Source organism: Psittacula echo (assembly GCF_963264785.1).
Source record: "Psittacula echo genome assembly, chromosome: 15".
Taxonomy (NCBI): Eukaryota; Metazoa; Chordata; class Aves; order Psittaciformes; family Psittacidae; genus Psittacula; species Psittacula echo.
Genome location: NC_137751.1, coordinates 8761669 through 8789014, shown reverse-complemented (window position 1 = coordinate 8789014; position 27346 = coordinate 8761669). Strand labels below are relative to the sequence as shown.

Genomic DNA, 27346 nt, shown 5'->3' with positions numbered 1-27346 from the left:
CTCAAGCTCAAATATAACTGTTCCTTTCCAGTGTCTTCTGGGCAAAGGTGGTTCTAACACTGTGGTGGAAAACATGGGCTGGCAACTGTTGGAAAGACTTGTCTTTGCAGTGCTGTATGCATCAGATACGTGACAGCAGCAAAACATGTCCCAGTGCTGCAGTGTCTTCATTAGAAGTCTGTTGAGCAGTGAGATGGCAAACTGGGTTATGAATGCGCAATTATTTGGGTTATTCAAGAGGAGAAATGGCAACACTGAGCACCAGAATGAGATAGCAAAGGTGCTGAGCAGAGTGAGCGACAACAGATGAGGTTATGTGTTAAACAATTGCAAGATGAGGGCTACTGGAAGAATGGACTATTCAGAAGTGGCTCTGGCCTCTAAATTAACTGGGATGATTCAGTGAAATGAGCTGTGGGCAGCTCAATAGGTGTTTTTGTTCAGTGCACTGAGACAATTCAGAAAGATGTAAATAATTAAAGGCTGAATCAAATCTTGGAGTCTGAAATAGAAAACATTGCTTTTGTTCAAAGCACTTGGTCGAGGCAGCCTTTGAGGAGCGTGTTGTTTTCGTTGGGCTCTATCCCCAGAAGACACAGCTGGAGTAAGGGCTTGTAGATGGCCAGTGGAGATGCTTACACATGAGAAGCAGCCATGGTATGAGGAAAGGCTGGAGGGACTGGAACTGGGTACAGAGGAGATAGCGAGAACGTCAGAGTTACTAAGGTTAATGATAGAAGCAGTAGCTGCAGTAATACACCTCCTTCCTATGTGTGTGCCCAGGGCGCATGTGTGATCCATTTGGGCTGGTCAGGTTCTCACCAGATGATGGGGAGCCCACTGGTGTGAAATAGGTGGGGAAGCATGGCTGTGGAGCCCAGGGCAGGTGAGGCTGGCTGGAGAAACATGGAAAAGGAGGGAGGGCGATAGTTTAGTATCCATCTCTTCTTTTGCACTGAGGTGTATCCAGAACCCAGGAGAGCATCACTGCTGTGGCAGCATTGGGGATGTCCAAGCACCTGCTTTGAGAAGAGGCTTGAGGCAGCGTTGGGCTTCGCTTTCCCTTCACCCGCATGCTGTGGTTCAGACCCACGTCCTAGTGTGCCCAGCCAGATCTGCGGTGCAGACACTGCTATAGGAACATGTGGAAGTAAAATTAGACCCTTGTGAACAGTTGATTTTTATCTTCCTTCCACCAGTGGCTCTGCGGCCCAGTCTTGCTTTTGCTGCGCTCTGTCTCTGTGGAACAACAAAACCACCTTCATTCCAAGTGCTTTCTTTTTTACTCTATTTGTTTCCTTTTTGTGTAACAAAGACAGACTTTCACTCGGTACTTTGCAGAATCATTTAATGTTGTTTGGTTTTAATCTGTTGTGTGATTAAAATAGATTAATGTTGTAGTAACATAAAAACCCTCAGGGGGGTTTGTTCTCTTTGTAAATATTCTCTAGGATCTCTTCTGTCTTCTAAACTGTGTGTAGGGAGAGTATTTAATGGGACCTGGGGAGAAAAGAGCCACGTTTTAAACTTAATGTAAGAATTTAATTTTTAATAGGTTTCATTTGGGGGTAGAGTATTCATATTGGAGTGGAAATTAAAGTGTCTAAATGCTTTGTGTGTAAGCTGGTGGAGAGGCTATAAAGCGATGTGCGGGTAAATACGTACCTTTCCTTCTTTAGCTGATCTTAAACCCATGAAATTACAGAAACTATTGACTGATGTAGTTCGCTGATACTTGACCTGGTTTTGCAAACTTGCCTTTGAGTTGTCTTCAGCTGATACAGAGAGGGTTTACTCTGCAGAGAGCCAAGTGACCTCCTCTCCTCCAGCAGATCTCATTTGTCCCCGCATGGATCTCTGGAGGACTGTGCAAAGGATGGAAAGTTATTACAGGAATTAAGTCACTTCTAGTGTGTTGCCAGCCATATGGACAAGTGAGGAGTGCCGAGCCAAGCTGCTTGTGCTGCACTGGGGTTTATTCATGTTGGAGTAAAATGGCCATTACCACTTGAACTTTTTGGATGAGAAGGGTGTAAAGAAGCGTTAGATGCTTCCTAAGTGTACTTGTGTACTCTGGGCTTTACCTGGGAGTAAAGGCTCTGTAGTTTTATTTCAAGGTTAAGGAAGATTTCTATTTGGTGTTACTGTCAAATGACTGGCTTTAATCCAATCAGCCTGATGGAGATGTGGGAAGCTCAGCTGTAGGCAGCTCTCCTTGAGTTTTGTGCACTGCTAGTTCAGAGACTCTTCTGTATCACACCTTGCAAAGGAGACTTTAGCTCTCAAAGCATCAAACTGGAGCTTGCTTGTGTATTTGATTGCCATTCCCATCCGTGGAAGAGCATCATGGTTTGAACTGCTCCATCCCTCCTGGTGCAACATCCCCACTGCAGAACTGGCTCCTGATGGCCATGGGCCATGCTGGGCCAGCCATGGCAGCAAAGGATGCTTGACACAGCAAGTGTAGACAAGCTGGCTGAATTAGTGGTTAGGCTTCTGTGTCTAAATCACAAGTTTATTCCATTTCTTTGCAGCTGGTAACTTGCACAAGTTTATAACTAGTTGATGCCTCAGTTTTATGTACGTAAAGCAGGGGATGCTGAGGTGCTTATGGCAAGAACCCCGACTGCAGCTAATGACCCCTTCTAGCAGCTGCAGCAAGACACAGTAATCCCTGCTGCATATACATTTCCAGGTCTGTGAGATTAGTTTAATACCTCAGCTTTATCTTGGCATTATGGACTGCTTTCTGTCTTCGTGTGGAGGCATCAGAATGTCCTCAGGCTCTTTTGTAAGATAAAGCGCTTCCCTTGGCATCCTGACAAGGAGGAAATTTAAGGAACAAGAGTATTTAACTTAAAGCTAATCTGGTCTTTGTGAAAGCAGGAGGATTAGGCCATTAAGTTTTACATGCTGGCAGGTTTATGCCACCGATGGCACTGATGAACGAAGCCCTGCGGGGAGGTTGATGGTGTATTGGAGCTGGAAGGACAGCGCTCGCAAAGCAGGGTCTGCAGGACTTTGCCAGGCAGCAAGGGATTTAGAGTGCACACAGGAGCTGTGACGTGGCTATAGGTCTGTTCCACAGGACTGTGTGCTTCATTAAGGAAGAACATAATGTGTGGAAAAGGAGCGGGCAAGTCTCTACCCCTGCCTCACACCGGGCTCATTGAATGGGCATGTAAGTCCTGAGCAATGCCACTGTATTCCTCCAATACCGCCTTCTGTACGTGTTTCCTGGGCCACAGAGTTGTGTGTCTCCTAAAACAGTGACAGAACACTGGAACAGGCTGCCCAGGGAGGTTGTGGAGTCTCCTTCTCTGGAGACATTCAAAACCCGCCTGGACACATTCCTGTGTAGCCTTATCTAGGTGTTCCTGCTCTGGCAGGGGGATTGGACTAGATGATCTTTTGAGGTCCCTTCCAATCTCTAACATACTGTGATACTGTGATACCTTATGTATATCTGTAAACTTGCTCTGTATCTAGAATTCAGTTCTAAGCCTTACGGGAAGAAGGGTAGTTAAGAGAAAATGCTTCATGAATTCATTGTGGCACCACCTTGTTCCTTCTGAGGATGAGTTTTTAAAGGTTTTCAACAGTTTCCAGTAAAACTGGTGGCTGTTGGTAAATGTTCAACTGTCTTCTTCCTCTTCTAGTCAGAAACAAACAGTAAGCTTGAAGTGAGTGCTGGAGAGCTTCCAGCACAAATGGCAGACTTCACACCTCTTGGGAGCAGGAGGGGTTTGGATCCCTTCTGAAGGGGAGTGTGAGAAGCAAGTGTGGGGCCCTACCTGCCTCCAGAATGATTTGCATGTGCTGCTCCCTCCTTCCCTCTGAATACATTTGTCAGCCCTGCTTTGATAATAATCAAAGGAAATCCTCCTCACTTGCACCAGAACGGGGCAAATTACTACATTTGTGTATGTATGTTCCTGTGCAAAGGTATGCGCATCCACGCATGCATGTATACATGATAAATGTCTATCTTACAATGGGTTGATCTGTTCGGTGGAGCTCTTAATAGCTTATTTCTAAATGTTAATGGGCCCACTTGATTCTCTGTGTGTTTTCTGTGTTGCTCTGCAGATTATTGTAGTTCAGCCTTCTGCATATTATACAAGGGTTATATGATTATAAATTAGTCATCATCATCAGGACCTAATGGCAAACTAAGCAAATGAGCTCAGGATGTGATTATAAAATGCTCATGGCTGTCAGCCTCACTGAGAAGTCAACAAATCCAGGTGGGTGCTTTTCAAAGATCCCAGTGCAGGACAAGGAGTAATGCAAGGGAATAAATGGTTATAGCTTACATTTCCTTACTCATTTATTCAAATGCATCTGTTGAACCACAGTGAAGAGCACTGGCATTCCGCCAGGCTTCAATTTGACCTTCTTTTAATCCTCAGCATTATTCTTATGGAATGAATACAGAGGGGCCTTAAGCAAGAGCTGATTCTTGTTTTACAGCAGCCCCCGCCCTGAAAAGAGCAGGGACGAGCACTGACGTAACTGCATCCTGCAGGAGCCAGAGCAGAACTTTAATCTTCTAGTCCAGTGCACTGTCCCTGAATAGTGGTGATTTTCCATAGTTCACATCATTTTCTCTATATATTTGGAGATGTTGCAAGATCAGTTTTGCCCAATACATCTTTAAGGGTTATTGCTAAAAGCTTCTCATAGCCTTGTAAGAAATATGTGCTTTGGCATATCTATTACCTATTAAACCTGGCGAAATAAGAGTTTACCTATGTCATAACGAATCAAGCCTGGGCCAGAAGAGCTGCAAACATTCTGTAAGGCTTAATGAGCTCTTGCTGGTTTGCCATGGTCCAAACAACTTGTTATTGTGACTGTTCCCTAGTGCAGAATTACATTATCGAAACTGCTCTTAAAAAGACAAGATGGGGTGTCAGGTAAACTGATCCCCCTCTGCAAGGAGCATGTGTGGCACAGAACTGTGCTTTATTTCCATGCTAATTCAGTTTATAGATGTATAAGCTTTTGTAATTCTGACATGATTAAGCGGAGGTAATAGCAGAAAGTGGTTTTGTTTATTCCTGAAGTCCCTTTAAACGGAAGCACAGGGAGAGAGGACAGAACAGAGAGAAAGGAACATTCCATATTTCTCTTACCCTTTGCATAAAGCACCCCTGGATCCCAAAGTGAAGCAACACAGGGAATTTGGGGAGTTAAAGTCCTGCCTTTCAGGAGCGCTTCTCTCAAACAGGCTTACACACACCATCGTAAAAAATGTCAGTGGAAAATATCTGAACTAGAGTAAATTGAACCATTTGGTGATTCTGATGCTTTCATTTGAAGCCTCACGCCTGCAAGGATGTGAAAAAGTCGATAACATGAATTGGAAGCTATTGATTATTTCGCTGGGCTGCTGTTGAAACATCGTATGTGCTTGATTTGGTCTCCCAACACTCAGTAAACGTTTGGCTTTAGTTTCACCTCCCTTTGTGAGAAGGATTGTAAATACCATCCAACTGCAAGTGGGTTTGGCTTTTTTTCCCCCTGATTTTAAAGTATTTTTCTTAAACTGAAATAAATGTTATTTGTAAAAGGTTCCCCTCACTCCAAGATGGATATTTCATGCCACAGATGGGCCTATTCTCAATTTTCTTTGTAAGGCACTGAACCTTCTGTTCGACACTGCCATCTGCAGCCCCATGGATTTTAACACATTTGGATAAGGCCCATCCCCATCAGCCAGGTTGTGGGGCCGGGCCTCTGCTCCTTGGACACAAAACCAGTTATGGAAATGTCCTGTTTTCCTGCTGCCTCTCAGCCAGGACCTATCTTGCCACCTCGCTAAATTATAGCAAGAGATCTAAATGAAAGCCTCAACTGGGAGGCAGCTTGGGGTCAGAGTCTGTGATGTGGAAGTTTTAAAGGCTGTAGTGCTTCGTGAAGGTCAGTTGTGTTGACCCCTGAATCCACAAGAGCACCGTGTTACCCACATCGCAAGTGTGGAGCTGCCTTTGCTTTGTACTGCTGAGCACTTCATAGAATCCCAGACTGGTTTGGGTTGGAAAAGGGCCTTAAAGCTCATCCAGTTCCAACCCCTTGCCACAGGCAGGGACACCTTCCACGAGATCAGGATGTTCTACTTGAGGCAGATAGCAGAAGAGAGGAAAAAAAAGAATAGGGATTATTGTGGGTATTTGCAGAACTGATTTGACTGTAAGATTATTCCCAAGAATAAAAATATTTACATCCCAGTTGGTTAAAAATCTGTCCATGATGTCTATTTGTTTAGCGAGCAGTAATTACCCAACTCGGCTCCTTCTGGTAAAAGACTATTCAGTGTTTGGTTAATTTCCAAGATTCAGACATTTTGCTTTGAATTATTGGTATTGAGATGGAAACATCCTCAGGCTGGTTTGCTAACGCAGTGTTATGAAAACACACACGCTGCAGAAGTTGGGGTTGGTGTGGTCCTGCCAGGGCATGACCATGCAAAGTGATGGGACTCAAAACACCATAGATAGCCCTGAGTGAGTCAAGCTGCCAGCAGGAACAGACACAGAACAGAAACCAAACCCCTTCATCCACAATTCTTCAAACCCCTGAGCTCATCTTTCCAGTTTGACCCTGACGTGGTTAAGTGAGCTTAAGTACGTGCTGCAAGTTAAGCACATGCTGTAACACTGCCCTTAGAAGGATGTTTTCCCTCATCAAAGGCCTTTGAGAGGAGGAACAGAGCAGGGAAAATACAATAACATGTGAATTGTTCAGCTGTTGAGGTCAGAATGAAAGTTGAGCAATAAAACCTTTCTGAATGTCTCACCTATGCTAAGTGGAAGATGTTCAGATGCTGCATTCCAGGCTGGCTGTGCAGAGTGCCGAGCCACTGCAGGCTCCATTGAAGAAGGCTTTTCTGCCTTGTTATCTCCAAGCCAGTTATTCCAATAACATGGAAATCCCTAGCTGCAGAGTTCAGGCTGTCTGAGGGCAAGTTGCTGGTTCTTGCTGGAAGGGTTTGGAGCACGGGCTGTTGCTGGAACTTTGCAGAGCTGTTGAAATAATGGCATGCTCATAGAATCCCAAACTGGTACCTGTTGTAGATAACACTGCAAGTGTCATGTCTGCCTCTTAATGTGCCAGGAGCTCTGGTGTGATGTTCTCTGTGCTTGTGGGATCTTGAGTTTGCTTTGTGATGAGCAGCAGAGGTGGAAGGATGTTCATGGGAGCAAAGCAAAACGTGGCCTCTGTTCCCTCAAGCACTGTCCAGAGCTCCCATCTGTTCAGCATTTAAGTTTTGATGTAAAAAAAGTTTGATGAAGTTTGTTTGCAATGTTCTGGAGAATTTGTAATGTTGGAATGGAAGATGGCTTCTCATTTCCCTACCTAACACATTTAAATGTAACAAAAGGAAACGTTGAGTTGTAAAGTTCCCTGATGCAAGAGAATGTTAAGGTAAAGAGCTTCGGAGGGTTCAGGGGATTATCGGATGTTTATAGATAAAATAAAGATATTCTCACAGTTCCACCAGGTGGGATAACAGCTTGCTAGAGGGAGCAGCCCTCAAGGTGTTCACTGTGTTAACCAGCCTCTTGCTGACGGGGCTTGGAAGAGCTTTCCTCGGGTGCAGGTCATGGGTAAGTCCCGTGTTCACATCATCCCACTGCACCTGCAGCGGGGTGAGTCAGAAAGCAAATACCATCTGAAATGGACCATTGATGTTACACCTCTCATGTGAGCTCTATGCCCATCTGGGATAGCTGTTGTCTGCTTTCTCATCTCCTGTGGGGTGTGTTTTGCTGACCTGACATTCACACAGGTGCCTTCTGGAGACAGACGTTAAATGTGGAACTGTGTTTATTGAGAGGAAACACTTGTGGTTAATGGCATAAACTGTTTATGCATAGAAAGAGTCTTTGCTTTTAGTACTGGGAAACCAGCTGCTGACACCGTGGGGCTGTCCTGGGTTAGCCCTGTGATTCCTTCCCTCCACTGATGGTGCCACAGGGGGCTGGACCCCACATGGGATGAGCTTGCCGTGCTGGCAGCCCGGCTCTGTGCCACACATCCTGTATATCCCAAATGACAGCTGAGCAAACTTATGAAATCCCAATTGAGGATGATTATATTGGTTGTGAGGATTAGCACAGCAGGTAGCCGTTGGCACAGGGCAGGGTTTGGGCCGAAGGATAAGTACACATTCCTTTTATTATTGCAGCTAATGGGAATCTGCCAGACTTTGAAGCACAGAAAAGCCTCACTGGCCACCTGTGAGCTAATCACATAGATTTGCCTCATTCTGTATTTCAGCTCACTTGGAGCCTGTAATCTAATTTCCAAACAGAGATGAGAAGAGTGAACAATTCATTTTCTACTCTACATGGCTGTGCTGGTAAAACTTTTAATCCCTTTAGAATTACAGTTCCTTGCAACATGGAGGTAACACCACAAAGTCTATGTGCAAGGCTTGAATCTTTGAATGCAGCAGTTGCTGGATAATAATTGGCCTCAGCGAGGCACAACCTGAATCAAAAAGAAAGTTAGGAGCATGGGACGTTTTTCAGATGGTATTCTGAAGCACAGGCAGGCTAAGGATTTCAGGTAGTGTAGAAAATCCCTGAGTTTTGGACTGCACACGTACCCTGCAGCAGTCAGGGTTGCACCTGATTGCAATGCACCCCAATGTTGGGGTCTTTTCTGCATGTAGGACACTGTTGTGTCACTCTTTACATCCTACCAGCTAATAAACCATTTCACAGTTACAGAGGAAGTGTGTAGACCTTCAAGGCCAGGCTGGATGTGGTTCTGAGCAACCTAGTATAGTTGAAGATGTCCCTGCTCATTGCAGGGGGTTGGACTAGATGAGCTTTGAAGGTCCCTTCCAACACAGACTATTCTCTAATGCTCTGTGTGTGTGGCATATTTGGCTTTAATCTGGTCTTCATTGCTCACCATTTATTTTAGGACCAAGGATATTTAGTTAGAATTTAATCCACGTCTCAGCTAACATTAAGTTGGGGGTGCTCATGTCTGCTGAAGGCCCAATGTTTGTTCATGGTGGTGTGTTTTAGGATGGGTTCTTGTGGATGCTTCTCACCCAGTCGCTCTACCATAAAGAACACACCACCAACATGCTATTCTGCTGGTTTCGTTAGGGACAGGTCAATCAGTGAGCATTTAGTGAAGATGAGCACTGGTACTTCTGATGTGCGAAGGACTTTTCACACCAATTGAGTGTCTTTTTCATGATCTGTATGGGCAGTGCAGAGATTATCCACATCTCTGGGAAGAAACACTTCAGTCAGAGCTTTCTTGAAGACACAACGTGCTTCAGTAGTGAGCTGGTAGTTCACAAGTTGGCTTCATGCTGCAGTCGAACTGGGGCCCACTTAGTTCGGTTAATTGGGACAAAGTAGTCAATGTTCAATGGATGTGAAGAGCAGGCTGGGAGAGCTATGATCAAGAAAAGGAGGTGTCACAGCAAAGCAAACCTTTGAGATTAATTCCATAGGGTCTCTAACTGAGGTAGAGAAGACATCAGGAGGTCTTTGGACATGAAAAGGCCTACATTGCATTATGCAGGAGATGGTGATGCTCCTTTGTGAATGGCTGTAAGAAAAAGCAAGAGGCTTTTCAATTTCTGAATTATCGTATGGACTTTAGTAGAATATCACATTCCTGTTTATAAAATGCTATAGAATGATGTAAGAACAAAACTGACGCATGCTAAAGAGGCGTTATCATGCCTTTTTCTCAAGTTCATGCTCTTTTCTATTTTTAATTTCTAGAAAGTCTTTTAAGTCCTCTACCTCTGTCTCGCACAAGAGGATTTGGTATGCAGAATCATGTTTTGCATGCAAAGAAAAGCTTCTAGTAACTGTGGTGTTGTCAAAGCAATCAAACACAAAACGGAGTGGTAGATCTTCAGTTCTGGTACAGCTCTATATTTAAACCTAGTCAATAAGTCAGCCATTCCAACCCCCCCTTTAAAAGAAAACAAGTTCATGGAATATGTTTGAGACCAATGCAAGGAATTCAGACAATTTAAAAAGAGATGTGCATTACTGGACATGTATAATTTAATAGATTAAATAGAATAGACAGATTCAGTAAGACCCTTTGTTGACCAGGAACATTGAAATCTCATTTTTGCGTTTACTGATATGACCCAGACAAAAAGAATTCTTTTTAAGTGATGCTATGTTAGAGCAGACGGTTGGATAATATCCGTCTTTTTCTCTGCAGTGTTGGAAACACGAGCAAATAGTGCCAAGCATAAGAATACTATGAAGCAACACTGGTTGGTGGAGTTGTGATTTGTTTGCTCACAAAGTTTTCCGAGAGAGACTAATGGCTTAAAATAGTTGTAATTTGAAGTGGGTATTGTCATGGTTGTGCTGCGCTTCATCTCAATGTTAGCACAGAGGCAGTGGAGGTTTAAGCTCTCTGCTTATATTGACATCGTGCCTTTAAAAACAGAAAAGGAAATTCTTGGCTCTAAAAAGCAAACTCACAATGGAAGCAGTGGTATGTGTCTGGTGAGTTATGGGTATGACACCTCTCGAGGGGAATAAATGTGTTACTTTGCTGTATAAACATATCACAGATCTTTTTTGTCCTTCATGTATTAAACTGAGCTGTCAGGCTAAATTCGGTTAGTGTTCATAGGGTGATACTTTTCAGGCTGCTTCTGAAAGCTGGTTTTGTTCAAGCTCATTCAGGTAATGCTGTCACATAGAGCAAGATGAGCAGATGTCATGAGCATTGGAGGGAATATTGCAGCTCTGTGACCAAGGGAAATCGAGAGCAGGAAGGAGGGGTAGTGGATGGATAAACCCAATATATTTTACTTCCCTCACCCTGTGATGGAGTTAACCTTGGGCTAAGGTTATTCAGCTCCCACCACACTTCTGCTCTGCCCACTGGGTGGGTAACAGGGCGTTTGGGTCGCAGCCAGAAGAGGAGAGGAGAAGATGCTTTTCTGAAGCCAAACCGAAGTGGTCTTATGGATGGTGTCCCTGCCCACAGCAGGGAATTGGAACTGGATGAGCTTTAAGGTCCCTTCCAACCCAAACCGGGCTGGGATTCTGTGATTCTGTAACTGTTATCAGCAAAGTGCAGCTAAAGAAAGGAGAGAAAGAGTTGTGTTACTTTTGTCATGCTCTGTTTGCAACATGGTGTTGGATTAAGAGCAGCTGAAATCTCGAGTCCTCTGTCCTGAGTTGTGGGGGCAAAAAGCAGCAGTCACACATGATCTAAGGGTGCCTTTGGTAGCTGGAACTGGAGAGAACTGTTAGAAACCACAGAGAAACCTCACCAGGCTGAGAGGATAGGGATGGAGAGTCAGGCAGACTCAGAGCAATGCACAGTATACCAAACCATGCAGGTGCCTACAGACCTTGTGAGGCTCTGAATTAGCTGGGACAAGTCAAGGCAAGAAGCTGAGTGTTACTAGAGATGGTTTAACACAGAGCTTCACTCACAGCTCCAGCTGCAGGCTGGGGACAACTGCCTGTCTTGTGAGTGAGGAATACTGTGGTGAGGATGAAATGCTTTGGTATTAATGGGGGTTCAGCTTCCGAGGACTGGGCAGTATTGTCAGGGCTTCTGAAAGTGTTGCAGAAGCCCAAGAGGTGTGGCAGGATAGCAGGAAAAATAACAAGAAGTGATCAGGCACGTGAGAAAAGTCTCATAGGAAGAAAGAGTGGGAAGTCAGGAGCTGAAAACATTATAAAGGACATAGAAGGGGAAGCAGTTTAATTTTCTAAAGGACTAGGTGATCCTGATGGTTTGCAGAGAAGTCATCTTCTAACAGACTTGCAAGAACCAAGTGCAGTTAAAAGATGAGAATGAAAACCTTGTGGGAGGAATATTTTCCTATGACATGCTAAGAAATTTACTGCTATGGGCAAGAACTTGCGAATACTCAGAAGGACCTGAGATTTATGAGCAGAACAAGCCCATGGTTGTTATCACAGTTCTAGAAAACCTTGGAAGAAAACCTCAGGCTTTTGATATAAGCCAGCCTTTGAGATTGGCATCAGATCCCGTGGGTTAGACAGGCTGCTTTACATTTGCTGGCAAGGCTTCTACACCTGGTATGGAAAACCTTTGTGCTTGCTGCAGTCATTGGTGGGAAGCAGGGACCTCCAGCCTGGTTTAATAAGGCCTTGTCTATGTTTCTTTGACACTAGGTGTGCTTTACAGATACTGTGATTACAAGACCTGTATTTCTGGAATTAGAACATGAAATTGAAGCAGGAGTCTAAAACTCCTTGTGCTCAAACCCTTTATTATTAAAGACTATTCCCCAATGACTTTGTCTCATTTGCTTCCCACGTAGGAAGTTTGCCAGCCTGTTTGAGAAAAGTCCACCTGGATAAGCCCTCCAGTGCTCATAGCTGGCTATCAAATAGTTAATGGTACGGTTAAGGATGTAATTTCTTGCATCCAAACTGGAAAGATTAGGAAGCCAAGAGATTTTCCCTACTGGAAATAAACCTTTGGCTGTGTATGTGTGTGCATTGAAACAGGATGGAGCTATCATGGTGTTCCTTTCTCCTAGGATCTGTAAGGATGTTACAGTTGCATGTGTCTCTTTTCTATTAAGTAAAATGAAATCATTTATGAAAGAAAGGTGGTTTTGGATGTTCTGTGCTTCACTTTCCTCGAGGAAGGTATATCCCATTCTTTTTTACTAGCTAAAGAGGTGCTTTATTATAAAACTCAAACATAAAGTGCTTTCAGTGTTATACTCACAGTGTACAGGATACAGGAGTCACATTTGTGGCGTATGTTCTGTTTAACAGCTAGATGAAATGAATTGTTTCATGTGGAGGACTCACTGGAGGAGTCTGCATCCTCAAATCAAAGGCCAGAAGCAGCTCAGTGCCTGAAGACTTGTCAGCATCTTGTGCAATGCCACTAAGTGCTTCTTCTCATTGATCTGCAACTTTCTTGTTGCCAATTAAATCCATTTCAAGGCAGAAGATAAACATTATTAACAGGAGGGAGCAAAATCTTTTGCCCTGACTTTCCTCTCTGTTTTGTGAGGAAGTACAAAGTGTGTCACAAGTCTTGCTAGTCAGTTGTACTAATACCTGCTTACTGTGGAATAATGGGTCTCAGCAGATGACAGTGGCCATGCTTGGAAATGCGTGGTTTTGATTTGCATAATCAGATACTTTGGTGGCGTCCTTGGAAATTGGGATGAAAGGTGGCTGGAAAATTGTTTCAGCAAATTATGTGTATCCAATACAGCAGATGAATTGCTCTGGGGGCCTTTATGATACGTGTTGGCTGGTGAACCCAACAACCTCCTCCATCCCTCTCAGTAATGGTTTCTGTCATCTGCCTTTATTTATCCCGAAGTTTCATTGACCAATGTCTAATCGATATGAAATGTACAATCGGGTCTTAAATCTGATTAGTTATTTCAAGCCTTGTAAAATGCTGGTTGAAGCGTATCTCCCAGGGCCGGTGCTCAGCGGGGACTTTCTGCATTCCATTGACTTCAGAGAAGTAAGGGCAGGTTGTGATGGTTGGCACCAACTGCTCACTTATCCTGTTAAAAATGGGGAAAATCAGGGTTATATTTTTTGAAAGCTCTCATTTTTTATCTTGTATTAAGAAGTTTGCAGAAAATTTTAGTTGGGCAGAGATAATACTGTCAAGAGGAGAGTTGAACTTGCTACAGTGTTAAAACCAATGCTGTTTTTAAATTACATAGCATTATCCCAAAGATAATGCTGCAAAATATTGAAGACTCCTGTAATGAGTTTGCACTTGGGTTACATGGAGGTGTCTGGGAGTCCTGCATCTTGAGAGATCCCCAGGATGTGTGTGTTCAGTGAAAAATAGAGGAATTTGGGGGTTAAGACAGATCAAGGGGCAAAGACAGGAAAGGAGGATAATGGAAGTTGCATATCCTGTCGATATGAGACATACCATAGAATCCCAGGCTGGTTTGGGTTGGAAGGGACATTAAAGCTCATCCAGCTCCAACCCCTTACCACGGGCAGGGACACCTTCCACTAGAGCAGCTTGCTCCAAGCCCCTGTGTCCAACCTGGCCTTGAACACTGCCAGGGATGGGGCAGCCACAGCTTCTCTGGGCACCCTGTGCCCGCGCCTCAGCACCCTCACAGGGAAGAACTTGTGCCTAAGAGCTCATCTCAGTCTCCCCTCTGTCAGGTTAAAGCCATTCCCTCTCGTCCTGTCTCTGCAGGCCCTTGTCCAAAGCCACTCTCCAAGTTTCTCCTCAGTTCTTAGCCAGCATCAAATTATGGCTTTATTCCTTTTTCAGTAAAAAGACTGACGGCTGCTGAGTGCAGCATCAACCCAGCGGATAAAGGGAAGCCTCTGTCAGCACAAAGTTACATCACAGTTACTGTTCTTCTGAGTTCTGATGCACTCATTGCACTTGATCCAAAATAGAGTATGAAGACTGCCATCAAATAAAGTTGCTTGCTTGCTTCTTCAGCTGGAGGTTGGAGGTGAATTCCCCTGATGGATCACCAAACTCAAAAAGCTGTGTAATTGGGTTCTCTGTGTCATAGTGACGTGGAAGGTTTTTTATCCCTTAGTTTTAACACTGAGCTTGTCAGTCAACATTTAGAGATGCGAAGTGCGAAGACGTACTGGTAGGAAAGGAGTAATCTTGTATGTATGACCTTGAAGCAGTGTTGATGAAGTTGTTGAGCCCTCCTTATGAAACATGTAATTGGTAGCATTCATCACTGATGTGGGATTTCACCTCCCTAAATAGATACTGTGGGATGAAGGACTCTTTCTGATACATGCATCATAATTATCAGCCATGTGGGTATGCATGTACCAGGTGTTCTGGGGTTAGAGACTTCTGGACATCTGGCACTGTTTGGGGTATAGCATAGGTGCAGATAGAGAGAGGGAGAGGCTGCACACATTCAGTGTTTGACACTTGGAATAACATTATCTACTAAACACAGCATCTTCTAAGCTGTGGACTAGCAGGGACAGTACTTAAGGGGAGGTGTAATGAAGATGTATGCAGCAGCAGCGAAGAACACCCAGGAGACACTGGGATTCGTAGCCCTTTTCTCCAGGGGAGGAGGAGCGATGGCGTGAGGAGCAAACTCCCCACAGAGACATGTGCAGAATAAATGTTACACACACGAGAGACATGAAAAACATCGAATGAAAAGCTGTAATGAATGCACAGAGCGCAGGGTGGTCCCCGTAGGCTTGGAAGTATCACCTCTGTGGGCTGTTCAGCCTATCTACTGTGTTCATCTTGTGGGGGATTTCTGATGACAAGGCTGAGCCCTCAAAGCTTCATTATGCTGCCTTTCTGACAGACAAGAAATAGGAATATCATAACTTTTACATCTTTAAGGTGTAGGGACACAGATCCACCTATTCCTGAACACACTGCTGCTCATTTCCTTCCTCCTTGGGGACCTGCCTTAACACATGTGGTGATCACACTCTGGCGAACTTTCAATAATGCTTGATCAGACGGGATTGATCTAAAGAATTAATGCAAATAGAGTTTCCTTTATTTAGAACCTGCAGTTTAATTGCAGTGAGAGAGACCTTGGGTGTACAGCAGATTAATTCTTTTTATTCCTCTGGAATTCCACTTTGCCCCCATAGTCTTCTGATCCAAATTCATGGAGAAGCCTCTGTGCCTGGTACAGACTGTGCACTCCAGAAGTGACTTTTTTCTTCTGTTCGTTTGGCAGCCCAGGCAATGGAGTAAATGTATCATAGTAAATAGGGATAAAGGGGTGCTCCTAGAGAATGAGCAGCTCTCCAAGTGGAAAACACGTGAATCCTGGCTTCATGTGCATCTCTGCCCCTTGCCCTGCTGTGCTTTGTGCTTCCATGATTCAACAGATCATTTCAGTGGTGTTTATGGGATCATTTAGGGAGTGATTTTGCCAAATACACATACAGATGATATTACCTATGCTATGCTATTACCTATGGGAATTCATCATCACTGTTAATGGCCTTGGAACATGGAATCATGCAATTATTGCGCAAATCTAATTTTTCTTTAAAATCTATGAAGCTCTTGCGTGGTTGTAGAGCATAGTTGGGAAATGGATCCATAGGAGAGCAGACCCAGGAGGCAAGTGTGGAGGACCTGGTGTGTATTGTGCCACAGAGACAGACCAAAGCAAAGCACAACCCTCCTGGTATTTTCCTGCAGGCAGAGGTGGGGATTTTGGGGAGGTTCTGCCTCAAGAGTTTGAACCACTGCACGGTGCTTGCTTTTTTATATATTAATGAAGACAGCCAGAAACTTCCTCCTTATGTTAAAATAGAAGTATTAGGAGAAGGACTTGAGAGTTAGGGATGCTGCTGGAAATGAGCTTGGATTTGACTGGGTTTCATGTTGGCACGGTCCTTCATGAAAACAACATGGAGCTGCCCAGAGTGCACCTCTGGCCCACCACTTAGTTTGGTTTTGCCTTTTTGTTGCCCATGTAACTGTTTTCTCTCTCTTCTGTTGTTGCAGATAAAGAGTTAGGAGTCAGTGCACTAGCTGAAAATGACGACCCTGGTGCTAGGGGCCCAGCAGTCCCAAAAATATCAGGATTAGAAAGGAGCCAAGAGAAGAGCCAGGACAGCAGCAAAGACCCAATACTTGAGCCTGTGGTGCCTAAAGACCCTTGTCCTCAGGTGAGCCAGCCTCTGGCCCAGCCGCAGTTGGAGCCACAGCCCGAGGCACCGTGCCCTAGCCCTGCGCTGGCCCCGCGGCCGGAGGCTTCCGCCCCGCCAGTGCCGGTGCCGCAGCCACCAGCGCCGGAGGAAGCCACGCGCCCGCCAGTGCCACAGCCGCCAGCACAGCACCCGCCGCGGCCGCAGTCACCGGTGCAGCCAGCGCACCCCAACCTGCCCCCAGTGCAGCCGCATCCGGCCTCGCAGAGCCTCTCACAGCCACTCTCTGCCTATAACAGCAGCAGTTTAAGCCTCAACAGCTTAAGGTAGGTGAACAGAACCGTGTGCGCGCTGATGCTGGTTTGCTGCTTGGTGGTGATGGCAGAATCATAGAACGGTTTGGGTTGGAAAGGACCTTAAGATCATTCAGTTCCAACACCCTGCCACAGACAGGGACACCTTCCACTAGGCCAGGTTGCTCAAAGGCCCCTCCAAATTGGCCTTGAAGACTTCCATTTCTCCAACTACAGACATGCCCTGGAGTGAGAAGTATGGTACAGCTGCTGTTTGCCTGATGACAGCCTGGCACAGACCGTCTCACCCCAGTGACTTTAAAGCTGAATTTTTTCCTCACTGCTGACACTTTGCAGTTTCCAGTATTTTTCTCTTCACATGGCCACAGTGAGATAAATCTCAGCTTTTACTGGGGGGGTGACAAAGCTGACCAGAGGGACTAAGCCACAGGTTCGTAGGAGCCCGTGAGATCTGTGAAAAGGGACCTCAGCTCTCCCTTACTCTAAGTTAATGCTGCCAGCACAAGGTTGTCTTTCCCCAGATCCAGCAGGCAGCTGGTGCATTTTCAAGACCTGGTGAACCAGCATTATGGTTGCTTCGTGGTTTCACTGAAGACCAGGAGGTGTTTAAGACTTTGATTTATTTTTAACCAAGTTGGTATTGCCTGTCTTTCAAAATCACTGCAATAGCAACATGTTGTTACTTGAAATAATGACAAGTAGAATTAAGCACTAGGTGAATATATTTTAAATACTCAGTAGTAGAATGTGAAACATGAAGAATTGCAACCAGTGTAATCACAAATATTTTGCTGACTCGTCTTATCTGTGTCTATTGTGGAGGTAGAGAGGCATTAACTGCACAAGAAGCTTGTATCCATTTGCCCTCTCAGCTTTGTTTCACATTTTCTGCAGCCTTTCATCTTACTAAGTCATAGGGAAAAAAAAATTAAACCTTTATTAATGCAGTGATCACTGATTTTGAGCTTCATTTGCCTGAAAACATGAATCAGAAGCAGTCATGTGGAAAGGACCTGATAATTAAGTAATGAATGCAGAGGGATGATTACTCCTTTGTGTGTCATTCCTATGTTGGTGGAGGACAGAATATCAACCTCTTACAGCGGGGGAGAGTGTGTCTCGGGTTTTGGTGTGGAGAGACCATAGGAAGTAAAAACAGATGGTTGGAGAAAGGAGTATCTCAGTGGTATTGATAGAAAAGTAGAAGAGCAACTTGAATTTGTAATATATAACTGACATTAGTAATGTGTTAACATGAGCTTGGCATAGCCTGGTGGGGTTGTAGATGTGTATGTTTGGAGCTTTTCCCTCTTCCATGCAATGCTTAATTGCTTTTCCTCTCATTAACAGCAGCAGCAGAAGCAGCACTCCTGCCAAGACTCAGGCCCCTCCTCCTCACATCTCCCACCACCCCTCAGCATCACCATTCCCCCTGTCTCTGCCCAGCCACAGCCCCCTGCACACCTTCACACCCGCCCTGCAGCCCCCCGCACACCCACATCACCCCAATATGTTTGCCCCTCCTACGGCCCTGCCTCCTCCACCACCACTGACGTCGGGGACGCTGCAGGTACCAGGACACCCTGCTGGGAGCACTTACTCAGGTGAGAGGCGGGCAGATCATGGTCTGAGTGGGAAACCAGTTCTCTGGGTTTAGTCAGAGTAATTCAGTTTGGGCCATTTGATGAGGGCAGTTGGTTGGATGGAGGCTGTACTCACTGCTGAATGATTTGGAAAGATATCAAAGCTAAAGAACACCTACACATACCCCAAGACATTTCTTCTACCCTGGGAATTAATATTTTTGGAGGGCTGTGGTTTTTCCATGAGTGTTTTCTTTCTCCCCATGGTAAGAACACGCTAGAGTTCATAATGTGCCCACAGAGGATCTGTGACTCCCTTAGCGAACTTGTTCACTGCGGTTGTGGTCTGCAGTTAGCATTGCTTCCCTGCCTAGAGGGAAGGTCTCCTGTGGCTGTGCACACAGTGGTCCTGAGCTCATGTACGTGCAGGATTTTGGGGTGAGATGTAGAGATTTTTATTGGTGGAGAAAACTGTGCTCTTTTATACTTTGATTGTGGGAGATGTAACATGTCTGCTCCTCCCAGGTCACTGAAAGGGAACTAAGGGTAGAAAATGGAGCATTACTCACATTAGCAGTAATCACTTGATGTTTAGTCACTCAAGCTCCTCACCTATTTAGGACTATGCTCGTATTTAGGGAGAACCCTTAGGTTAATGCTCAGAGGAATGCTGTAGTGAAGACAGACATGGTGAGAGAAGGGAGATGGAGGCATTCTTCTGCCTCTCAGGCCTTTGGGGAAGATCCGAGGGAGCTTTTTTCTCCCCGTACAGTGATACAGTTTACCACCAGGAAGCTTTACACGCAGCATTGCTACTGCAGCCAGCAATGTGGCACGAGGTCTGTGAGAGCCCCTGAGTAAAACTGAGTTTTACTGTTTGTATTCCAGAACAAGATCTCCTCCGTCAGGAACTAAACACGCGCTTTCTGGCCTCGCAGAGCGCAGACCGCGGGGCCTCGCTGGGCCCTCCACCATACCTGAGGACCGAGTTCCACCAACACCAGCACCAGCACCAGCACACACACCAACACACACACCAGCACACCTTCACGCCTTTCCCGCACGCCATCCCACCCACTGCCATCATGCCGACGCCAGCACCGCCCATGGTGCGTACCCCAGGCAGAAATGTGAGGATAAGTAGAGCACAACTCTATTCTTTATTACAAACGTTTCAGATTTGCCAGGTTGTTGGGGCAGGAGGACGCTGCTGCCCAGGTGTGGTTGGGCAGGAGAAGGGCTGGCTGTCCCTTCCTTACGGTAGGTTCAGGGAGCAGCACAGGGGCTGAAGCAGTGCTCATGCTTGGGGCTTGCCAGTGCTTAGAGTGGTGCACTCTGGTGCCTCCTTCTCCCTGTCTCATAAAGACCTTGGTTTACTTTGAGGAAAGAAAAATCCCCAACAGTTCCATTGAAAGTTTAATTTTCTGCATATTTTTACCTCTCTGTTGGTTGCCAAATAGAGAAGTAGTCTTCTATTTTACCAACAAAACTAAAGCAAGGAAATATAAAGTAACTAGTTTGTGCTTTGATCCCTTTGCAGTTTGACAAATACCCTACAAAAGTTGACCCCTTCTACCGTCACAGTGTGAGTTTTATTACTCTGTTTAAAACTGACTTAACTGCTTTTCTGTGGTGGGTTGGGATCACCACTCAGCAGCACAGTTTCGAATCTCTCCCTAATCATCACTCCAGGATTTACCATTACTGTTCTTGGTCGCTTTGGCTTTTGAAGGCTTGCATTCATGGTGCTTGTTTCTGATAAAGATGCAGTATCAGCTTTTCCAATCAAAAGATCTCTTGCTCATACACCATTTGAAGACAGGTTTGATGTGAAAAAGATGAGACAGAAGAGCTGACTGATGAAGCAGGAGAGAGCAGTAATTTCATCATGGTGTTTCAGTTGTGCCACAAACCCTTAGACTGATCTTCTTTCTAAGAAACTTGAAATGAAATGACAAACTATCATACAAATCCTTCAGGGATAGGTAATCTAATCGTTTTCCTAATATATCATATTTGGTTTTATAAAATCTGAAAACTTGCCTTATTCTTCAGATTTCAAAGGCACATCTGATCCACTGGCTTATGTTCTGAAAGCTCTGTTTGATGAAAGCAGCATGAATCCAGCTAAGCACTAGACAAGTTTATCTAAGAGCTACCAAAAATGCTATGTTTTGAGATGAACTGATTTTTAATATTCCAGTTAATTGCCAAGCTTCTGCTCTTGAGAGTTTGAATCTACTGATTCATTTGCTGCTGAAATATGGGTTGCATTGCCTTCATATGATTGGCAGAGCCAAGGATCTGGTTGCATATGACAAGAATTTCTGCATCCAATAGTGATATTTTGATGAGAGAAGGAGTACTGCATCAGCACTCAGAAATCTGCAAAGCTCTTGGCTTTATGTGTTGGTTTTGCTTAGAAGTGGAACTGGGCAAACAAAACTGGTTAAAATGATAGTGTGATGCTTTCTGCTGTCCTCATTAAACACAGTTCCTGCTAAAAACTCATCCCTATAGTACACGTGAATAGTCCTATTAATTTCTGATGCCTCATTTGAGTAACTTTAACTGTGTTGAATGTTTGCAGGATTGGAGCTCTAGGAGTATTAGGCAAACATTTCAGTCTGTGCTAATCACTTTTGCTCAAAAGGGTAATGCTGCTCATTTGCATTGTTGTTTGCAAAACTACACACTTGCTGAGCTTTACATGGATTCAAATGATATGTTATCATCCATGTGGCATGTTGATTCAAGCAAGAACACAGTCATGGGAAATAGGTAAATGGATTTTAGACAAACGAAGCACAGACATTGACATGAAATATAGGAAACATTGCTAAAGTCTCCGACTGTATATGCTTTTCACATTCAGTGACAGAATCTCTTTACAAATCTGGCAGCTACCTGAATTGTAAAGGTCATGGTATTACCCCTTTAAAGCTAGAAAAGGCTTCATGTTATTTTCTGTTAGCCAGTGAGCTATGCCTTTGAACTTGGCAGAGATCCCTTCCATTGTGTCTCCCCTGCCTTTCCTTCAGGAAAGGTTTGTCCTTGCAAAATAATCACTGTTGCATTTGATGGATATGTAGCAAGCCAATACCAGAAGATCAACGTGATGGCTACATGTTACCTTGGATTAAGTCTGTCTTAAACTACAGCAGAGCCATACTAGCCAGGGTATGTCAGTAACCTCTTCTGGTCTGACCACAGATTTGATAAGTAACAGAGGAACTGCTTGCAGCAGTGTCCTGACTAGCTGCAGTATCAAAAATGACACTTTCAGTGGCATCCACACCACAAATGCAGACACTTTAAAAAATCTGGCAATGTTTTTAAAGTGAACTTTGTAGAACAAGGTCTATTTGAGAGTTAAAATCAATTTACTTCAGAACAGGGAATGCAGCTCACAGAGAAGCTGCTGTAGAGTTATAAAACAGTTTTCTTTCTTGGTGTCTTTGATTTTCAGTTGTATCTCTTGGAGGGGGGCTTACTGTAGCACAGTGAGGCGTTACTTTTACCTACAGTTGATGCCAGGTGTAGTTTGACACTAAAATGCACCAGGCCACATGAAAGCTGTGGTTACTGCGTTGTGCCCTGAAGAAAGCTAGAAGGGAAAAATGCTGGTCAAAGAAGAAGGGATGCTGGGGAGAAAGGGAACACTGACTGAAAGATGTCTTTGGAAAGCTGGAGAATTGAACTGATGCAGAGAGATCCTGGAGATCCCATATTTATATTTTATTAATAATTCTGACCTTAAGGAAAGGTCATGTTTGATTAACTCACCAGTTGTTATAAAACTCCAAGGAAAGCATTCCTTATTATTTGTCATAGCCAATAGAATAGTCAATATTATGTCTCTTCCCATCGTTTGGAATTAGTCCATTACACACAGAATTAAATGTAGAAGGTCTGGAGGATTTAAAGCACATTTTACTCATTAAAAGTTATTGTAAATGAGGACATATGTCTCTTAATGATTTCTCAAATGCCTACATTCAGTATCTACTAATCTCAAAATGTTTTCTGCATCATTGAATGGAGCAGGTCCAAATTAAACAGAATTAAGAACAACAATAGAAATGTGAATGAAAGGAGACTCGATACCATGCTTTTAAACAGCGAGAAGTTTTAGGTATCACTAAAATACTGAAATAGTTTTTCAGCTTTCAGTAAACATAATGTGAATCTGAGCTTGCAAGATAAGCAAGTGGAAAGAAAAATGTTTGGGAAAAGCCTGGCATAAACAAATTCATTAAAACTTTATGATACAGATTTACCCTGGGATGTGATTTTCCCAGTGTTTGCCCACTCCACATGGCCAGTCTTTGCCCAGTCCTGCTTCTGTTCAGTTGGCCATTAACTCATTTATTTTGATCTTAAAAGTAGCCTACAGTAGATTGCTCTTTGTTCAGCTGTGTTGAGAGGTGAATTTTGATTGGCCAGAGAACCCCATTAGGTTTTTGGGTGGCAATACCAGTGGAGTTAGTAGCCATTCCCTCTTAGATCCTGAGTCTTCACAGTGAGAACATCGTTGGAGTGTGATGCTCTGAGCCCCTAAGACAGCAATTTTGTGTGTAACCTCAGCATTTTCCATGGAATTGGGCAAGGTAACTGTGTTACACCATGAGTATGATTCGCAGCTGGACCACAGGGACAAGATGTGATTTGATGTTCAGGTTTACTTGCTTGTTTCCCTTGTGTTTCTCTGCATTAGTACTGAACAGCTGGTCGGGTTTTTGTCTAAATTCTCTTAGAACAGATACATTGGGATCAGGGAGGTCGGTGGAGATGTGCACTGCTTTATGCTTAGTAGTCTGTCTTGATAAAAAAGTATCCTAAATTTGGGAAATGGGGGGGAATATCTGCCTTAATATTTTGTTTAAATAATTTGAACAAATCAGATTGTCTCTGTTAATCTTAGCTGTGGCAGGATATCCTCTCGGACAGGCTAATGAAGTATGAATTGTGCATGTTTTCCTCATTTCCTACATATACTATTAAATTCCTAATGTACTAATGGAGTTTTAATGATACAATATCCTAGAACTCGTCAGGGTTTTCTTCCACTGAAGACTAGGTTTCTGTGTCTCCCTTGGCTCAGTATTCTGCCTTTTCTCTTGAACTGGCATGCAAACTGAAGCCGTTTAAAATCTCTATCCAATTTAAGAATTAATAATTGAATAATAAAGTCTCTTTTATGCTATGATGGCCTAATCCAGGGGACAGGTTGCTGGCTTTATGAGTTTGGAACTGCTTTTAAGCTCTAAACATCATGACATTTGTCAACATTTCATTGACTGCTTTAACTAACATTGTTGCGGTGAGATCACTCTTCAATGCTTCTCAGTTTTCTCCATGTACCATTTTCCTTAATATTATGCAGGAATGCTTTCCCTGTCTTGTTCAACCTCCTGTCTTCTTTTTGACATGCGCTTATATTTATGTTCTTCTGTCTTTCTGTTCCAGCTGTTTCACTCCTATCCTCCAGCTGTATCAGGTATTCCTCCCATGATTCCTCCAACCGGCCCCTTTGGCTCACTACAAGGAGCATTTCAACCCAAGGTAAGAAGGGAATTACTGGTATAGCTGTTACTGCTCAAATACATGGATGGCGTGAGTCGGGTTAGGTTTAGGGTTAGCATGTGGCTGAGATTCTGGAGCAGTGGACATCTTGAGTTACAACCTAATTCCACAGAGGACAATTGGCTTTTCCCAAACTTACTAAAAAGAGAGGTTATTGCTCATTAGATTCAGATACTTTGAGTCATAGAATCATAGAATGGTTTGGGTTGGAAGGGACCTTAAAGCTCATCCGGTCCCAAGCCCCCTGCCACGGGCAGGGACACCTTCCACTAGAGCAGGTTGCTCCAAGCCCCATCCAACCTGGCCTTGAACACTGCCAGGGATGGGGCAGCCACAGCTTCTCTGGGCACCCTGTGCCAGCACCTCAGCACCCTCACAGAGAAGAGCTTCTGCCTAAGAGCTCATCTCAATCTCCCCTCTGGCAGGTTAAAGCCATTCCCCTTGGCCTGTCCCTGCAGGCCCTTGTCCAGAGCCCCTCTCCAGGTTTCTTGTAACCCCTTCAGGCACTGGGAGCTGCTCTAAGGTCTCCCCAGAGCCTTCTCTTCCCCAGGCCAAACCAGCCCAGCTCTCTCAGCTTGGCTCTGGAGCAGAGCTGCTCAGTATATACACACATATTTAAAAAACTCTCCAGAATGGCATAGTTAACTTTAGAAGCAATATAATTAGTTCTCAGTGTGCATTAGTGTAAGATCATGTAATAATCAAGATTTTAAGAACTCATGATCATTATTGTTTACTCATTTCCATAATTATTTCACAGCTCCACCACAATGCAAGACACTGATTTAGTTCTCCTCTCATTTGTGGTAGCTGGGATAGATAAATGTGATGAGCTTGGGTTTTTTTCCCTTTTGTTTTCATGAAGTCACTCTTGATTTATAAGTGGGAGGAAATCATACTCTGTCGTCTGTAGTCTTTGCAACTAAAGACTGAAATCAGGACTGAAATTTCTGCAGAGAAGACACCTTCTTTCTTAAATTGGCCCATCCACTGTAATGACTGAATATGTAAATTGCAGTTCATTAGTGGAATTCTTCGTATGTATGGTAATCAGACTGTTAACAACTCTGTTACTTAATTGTTAGTTACACTGGAGCTGATTTCTTTTTTTCTTCATTTTAATGTAGGAAGAGGCTCTGTCTAAATGTAGGGTTTTGGTTGGGTTTTTCCCCCACAAAGCTGCATTTTGTTACATTAGCTGAATATTTACATTCAAGTCATGGGAAAAGCTTTAATTTTGTGAACTGGATGTTGCTTTTTGCTGCTATCTGCATGGTAACGGTTCATTGTGAAATGAGCTCAGACCCTTGCACAGTGACTGAGGAGACTGACTGATGCTTTGTGTGCTGACAGGTTAGCAGCTTTAGCCACTTCAGTGCAGTATCCATAAGGAGCAGAGCACAAGCTGGTCCTCCAAATACTGCTTTAGATGCCATATCATAAATATGTTGCTAATCAGATTTTTGACAGTGGATTTTCCAGTGTTAACAGTTACTGTTCCCTCATGTGTTTCAGATTAAAGCACTGGGAAGTTGGTGGAAAATGAAAGTTTGAAAATTGAGATAATAATACTAAGTATATTATAATGATTACCCTCTTTCAAAAGTTTATCTTCATTGCTTAGGCAAATGTTACAGTATCATTTTTCACTTCCTGCTGCTGTTATGTGTTGTGTTCCTCATTAATGTTGGCTTTCCTTGTGGTATTTCTAGACTTCCAATCCTATTGATGTTGCAGCCAGACCTGGGACTGTCCCACATACCCTTCTACAGAAAGATCCACGGGTCCGTATAAAATGTTATGTTTTTCTCAAGTAAAGCTCTTCCTCCTGAAAGCCTTTAATGCTAGAGCTGCCATCCTCAATATGTCCAAACTAACATCTTAAAACTAAAGCTTAGCCTGAACTGTTTAAGTCAGTGAGAGATAGGGAAGTTGTATGTGAGCAATTTAGGTCCTGATCCTTCTGTTCGTCATTAGCAAAAGCCAGTAGCTGCTGGGCAGTGGAAGAGCTCTTTCCTTGCTGTTAGGAGGCAACCCCCCAAGCCCAGGGGTAAAAGCATGAAAGTCCAACGTAGGAATGTATAAATTCTCTTCAGGATTTATGTTTGTACTCTGTAATTGTTTTGAATGTGGGTAACAACAGTTATTCCCTTGGTTACTGTATCATTGATTGCACCAGTGAAATGTGGATGCACTTTATTGATCACTTGGTGCCTCTGGATTTTCAACCTGTGTGAACAGCATTTATTGTCTCAGCACTTGGCCTCAGCTTTTTTCTGCTCTTCGTGAATGCCCATGGGTTGTTTGTGTGTTTGAGTGAGTATACATTGTCTGTGATGAGGAACATCAGGCAGTCGTATTTTTAGCAGAAGTCTGACAAAAGCAATCGGAAGCTTTCCCTAAAAATCCCTCTTGTGGGTATGGCTGAACTTTAAAGCACAGCAGAGCAGTTTTCTATGGGTGATGCCAAGTTCCAGTACTTTGGTTTGCTCATACTAAAAAACCCCAATTTTTTGTTTCTGTTTGTTCTGTCTAACTGAAAAGATCATTAAGTCATTGAGGTTTATGCTCCCTTGCAACTGATAGCATAGTTTTGATTATTTCAAGCTGATGTATTGAGCCATCACTGCATCTGCAAAGTACTTCTTACACCTATAAATCTCCTTTAGTATTCCATTTCAATAAGGAAAATCCAAAAGAAATGAGAAATAATAAATGGAATTGATTTTCCAGCATTAATTGGTGAAATGTGAGCAAAAAAGGAGGAGAAGAAATTAAGCTACCCCCCAAAAACAGGCTACACAAAAGAATAATAATGAGAAAATCGGAGTTTTTTGCAGCCCCTGTTTACCAGCGTCTGCTGCACTATGAAAAATACATAAGGCAAAGCCCATTTGTGGTAGAGAATGCAGCAGGCAAGCACTCAGGAAGGGCTGTTTGGAAGTACAATTCAGGAGGTAATGCCATAGCCATTGAGCAGATACAGTCCCTGGTTTGCAGGAGTACATCTGAAACACATTCCAGCCCATTCCAACCCACTTCATGGGACCACGCCTGTGAAGAAGGGCCCTGTCCACTCCCCAGTCTTCTCGCAAGGCGAGCAGCTTTGAAAGATGAGAGCAGAAGTTTGCCCAAAGGATAGCTGCGTGTTGTTCTTCTGAGCAGTTATCCAGCCGTTTCTGTAGCATTAAATCAACAAATTACTGGTGATGCCAGAGGACAGAGCGCTCTGTGTGAG

At 43.9% G+C, this 27346-nt stretch overlaps 1 protein-coding gene across 2 annotated transcripts in view; it reads left to right on the top strand.

The window, feature by feature from the left end:
- The window catches only part of AUTS2 (activator of transcription and developmental regulator AUTS2), a gene marked incomplete at both ends in the record, with an annotated part of 731868 nt that overhangs the window by 690986 nt on the left and 13536 nt on the right, over window positions 1–27346 (top strand). The window contains 6 exons of one of the 2 annotated variants that reach the window (XM_080629907.1): window positions 16483–16951; window positions 18290–18543; window positions 19411–19631; window positions 20063–20107; window positions 23992–24087; window positions 25821–25892. In XM_080629907.1, coding sequence (XP_080486033.1) covers window positions 16483–16951; window positions 18290–18543; window positions 19411–19631; window positions 20063–20107; window positions 23992–24087; window positions 25821–25892 — 1157 coding nt within the window. The remainder of the gene's footprint in view (window positions 1–16482; window positions 16952–18289; window positions 18544–19410; window positions 19632–20062; window positions 20108–23991; window positions 24088–25820; window positions 25893–27346) is intronic. The other variant, XM_080629908.1, reaches the window with a different exon arrangement.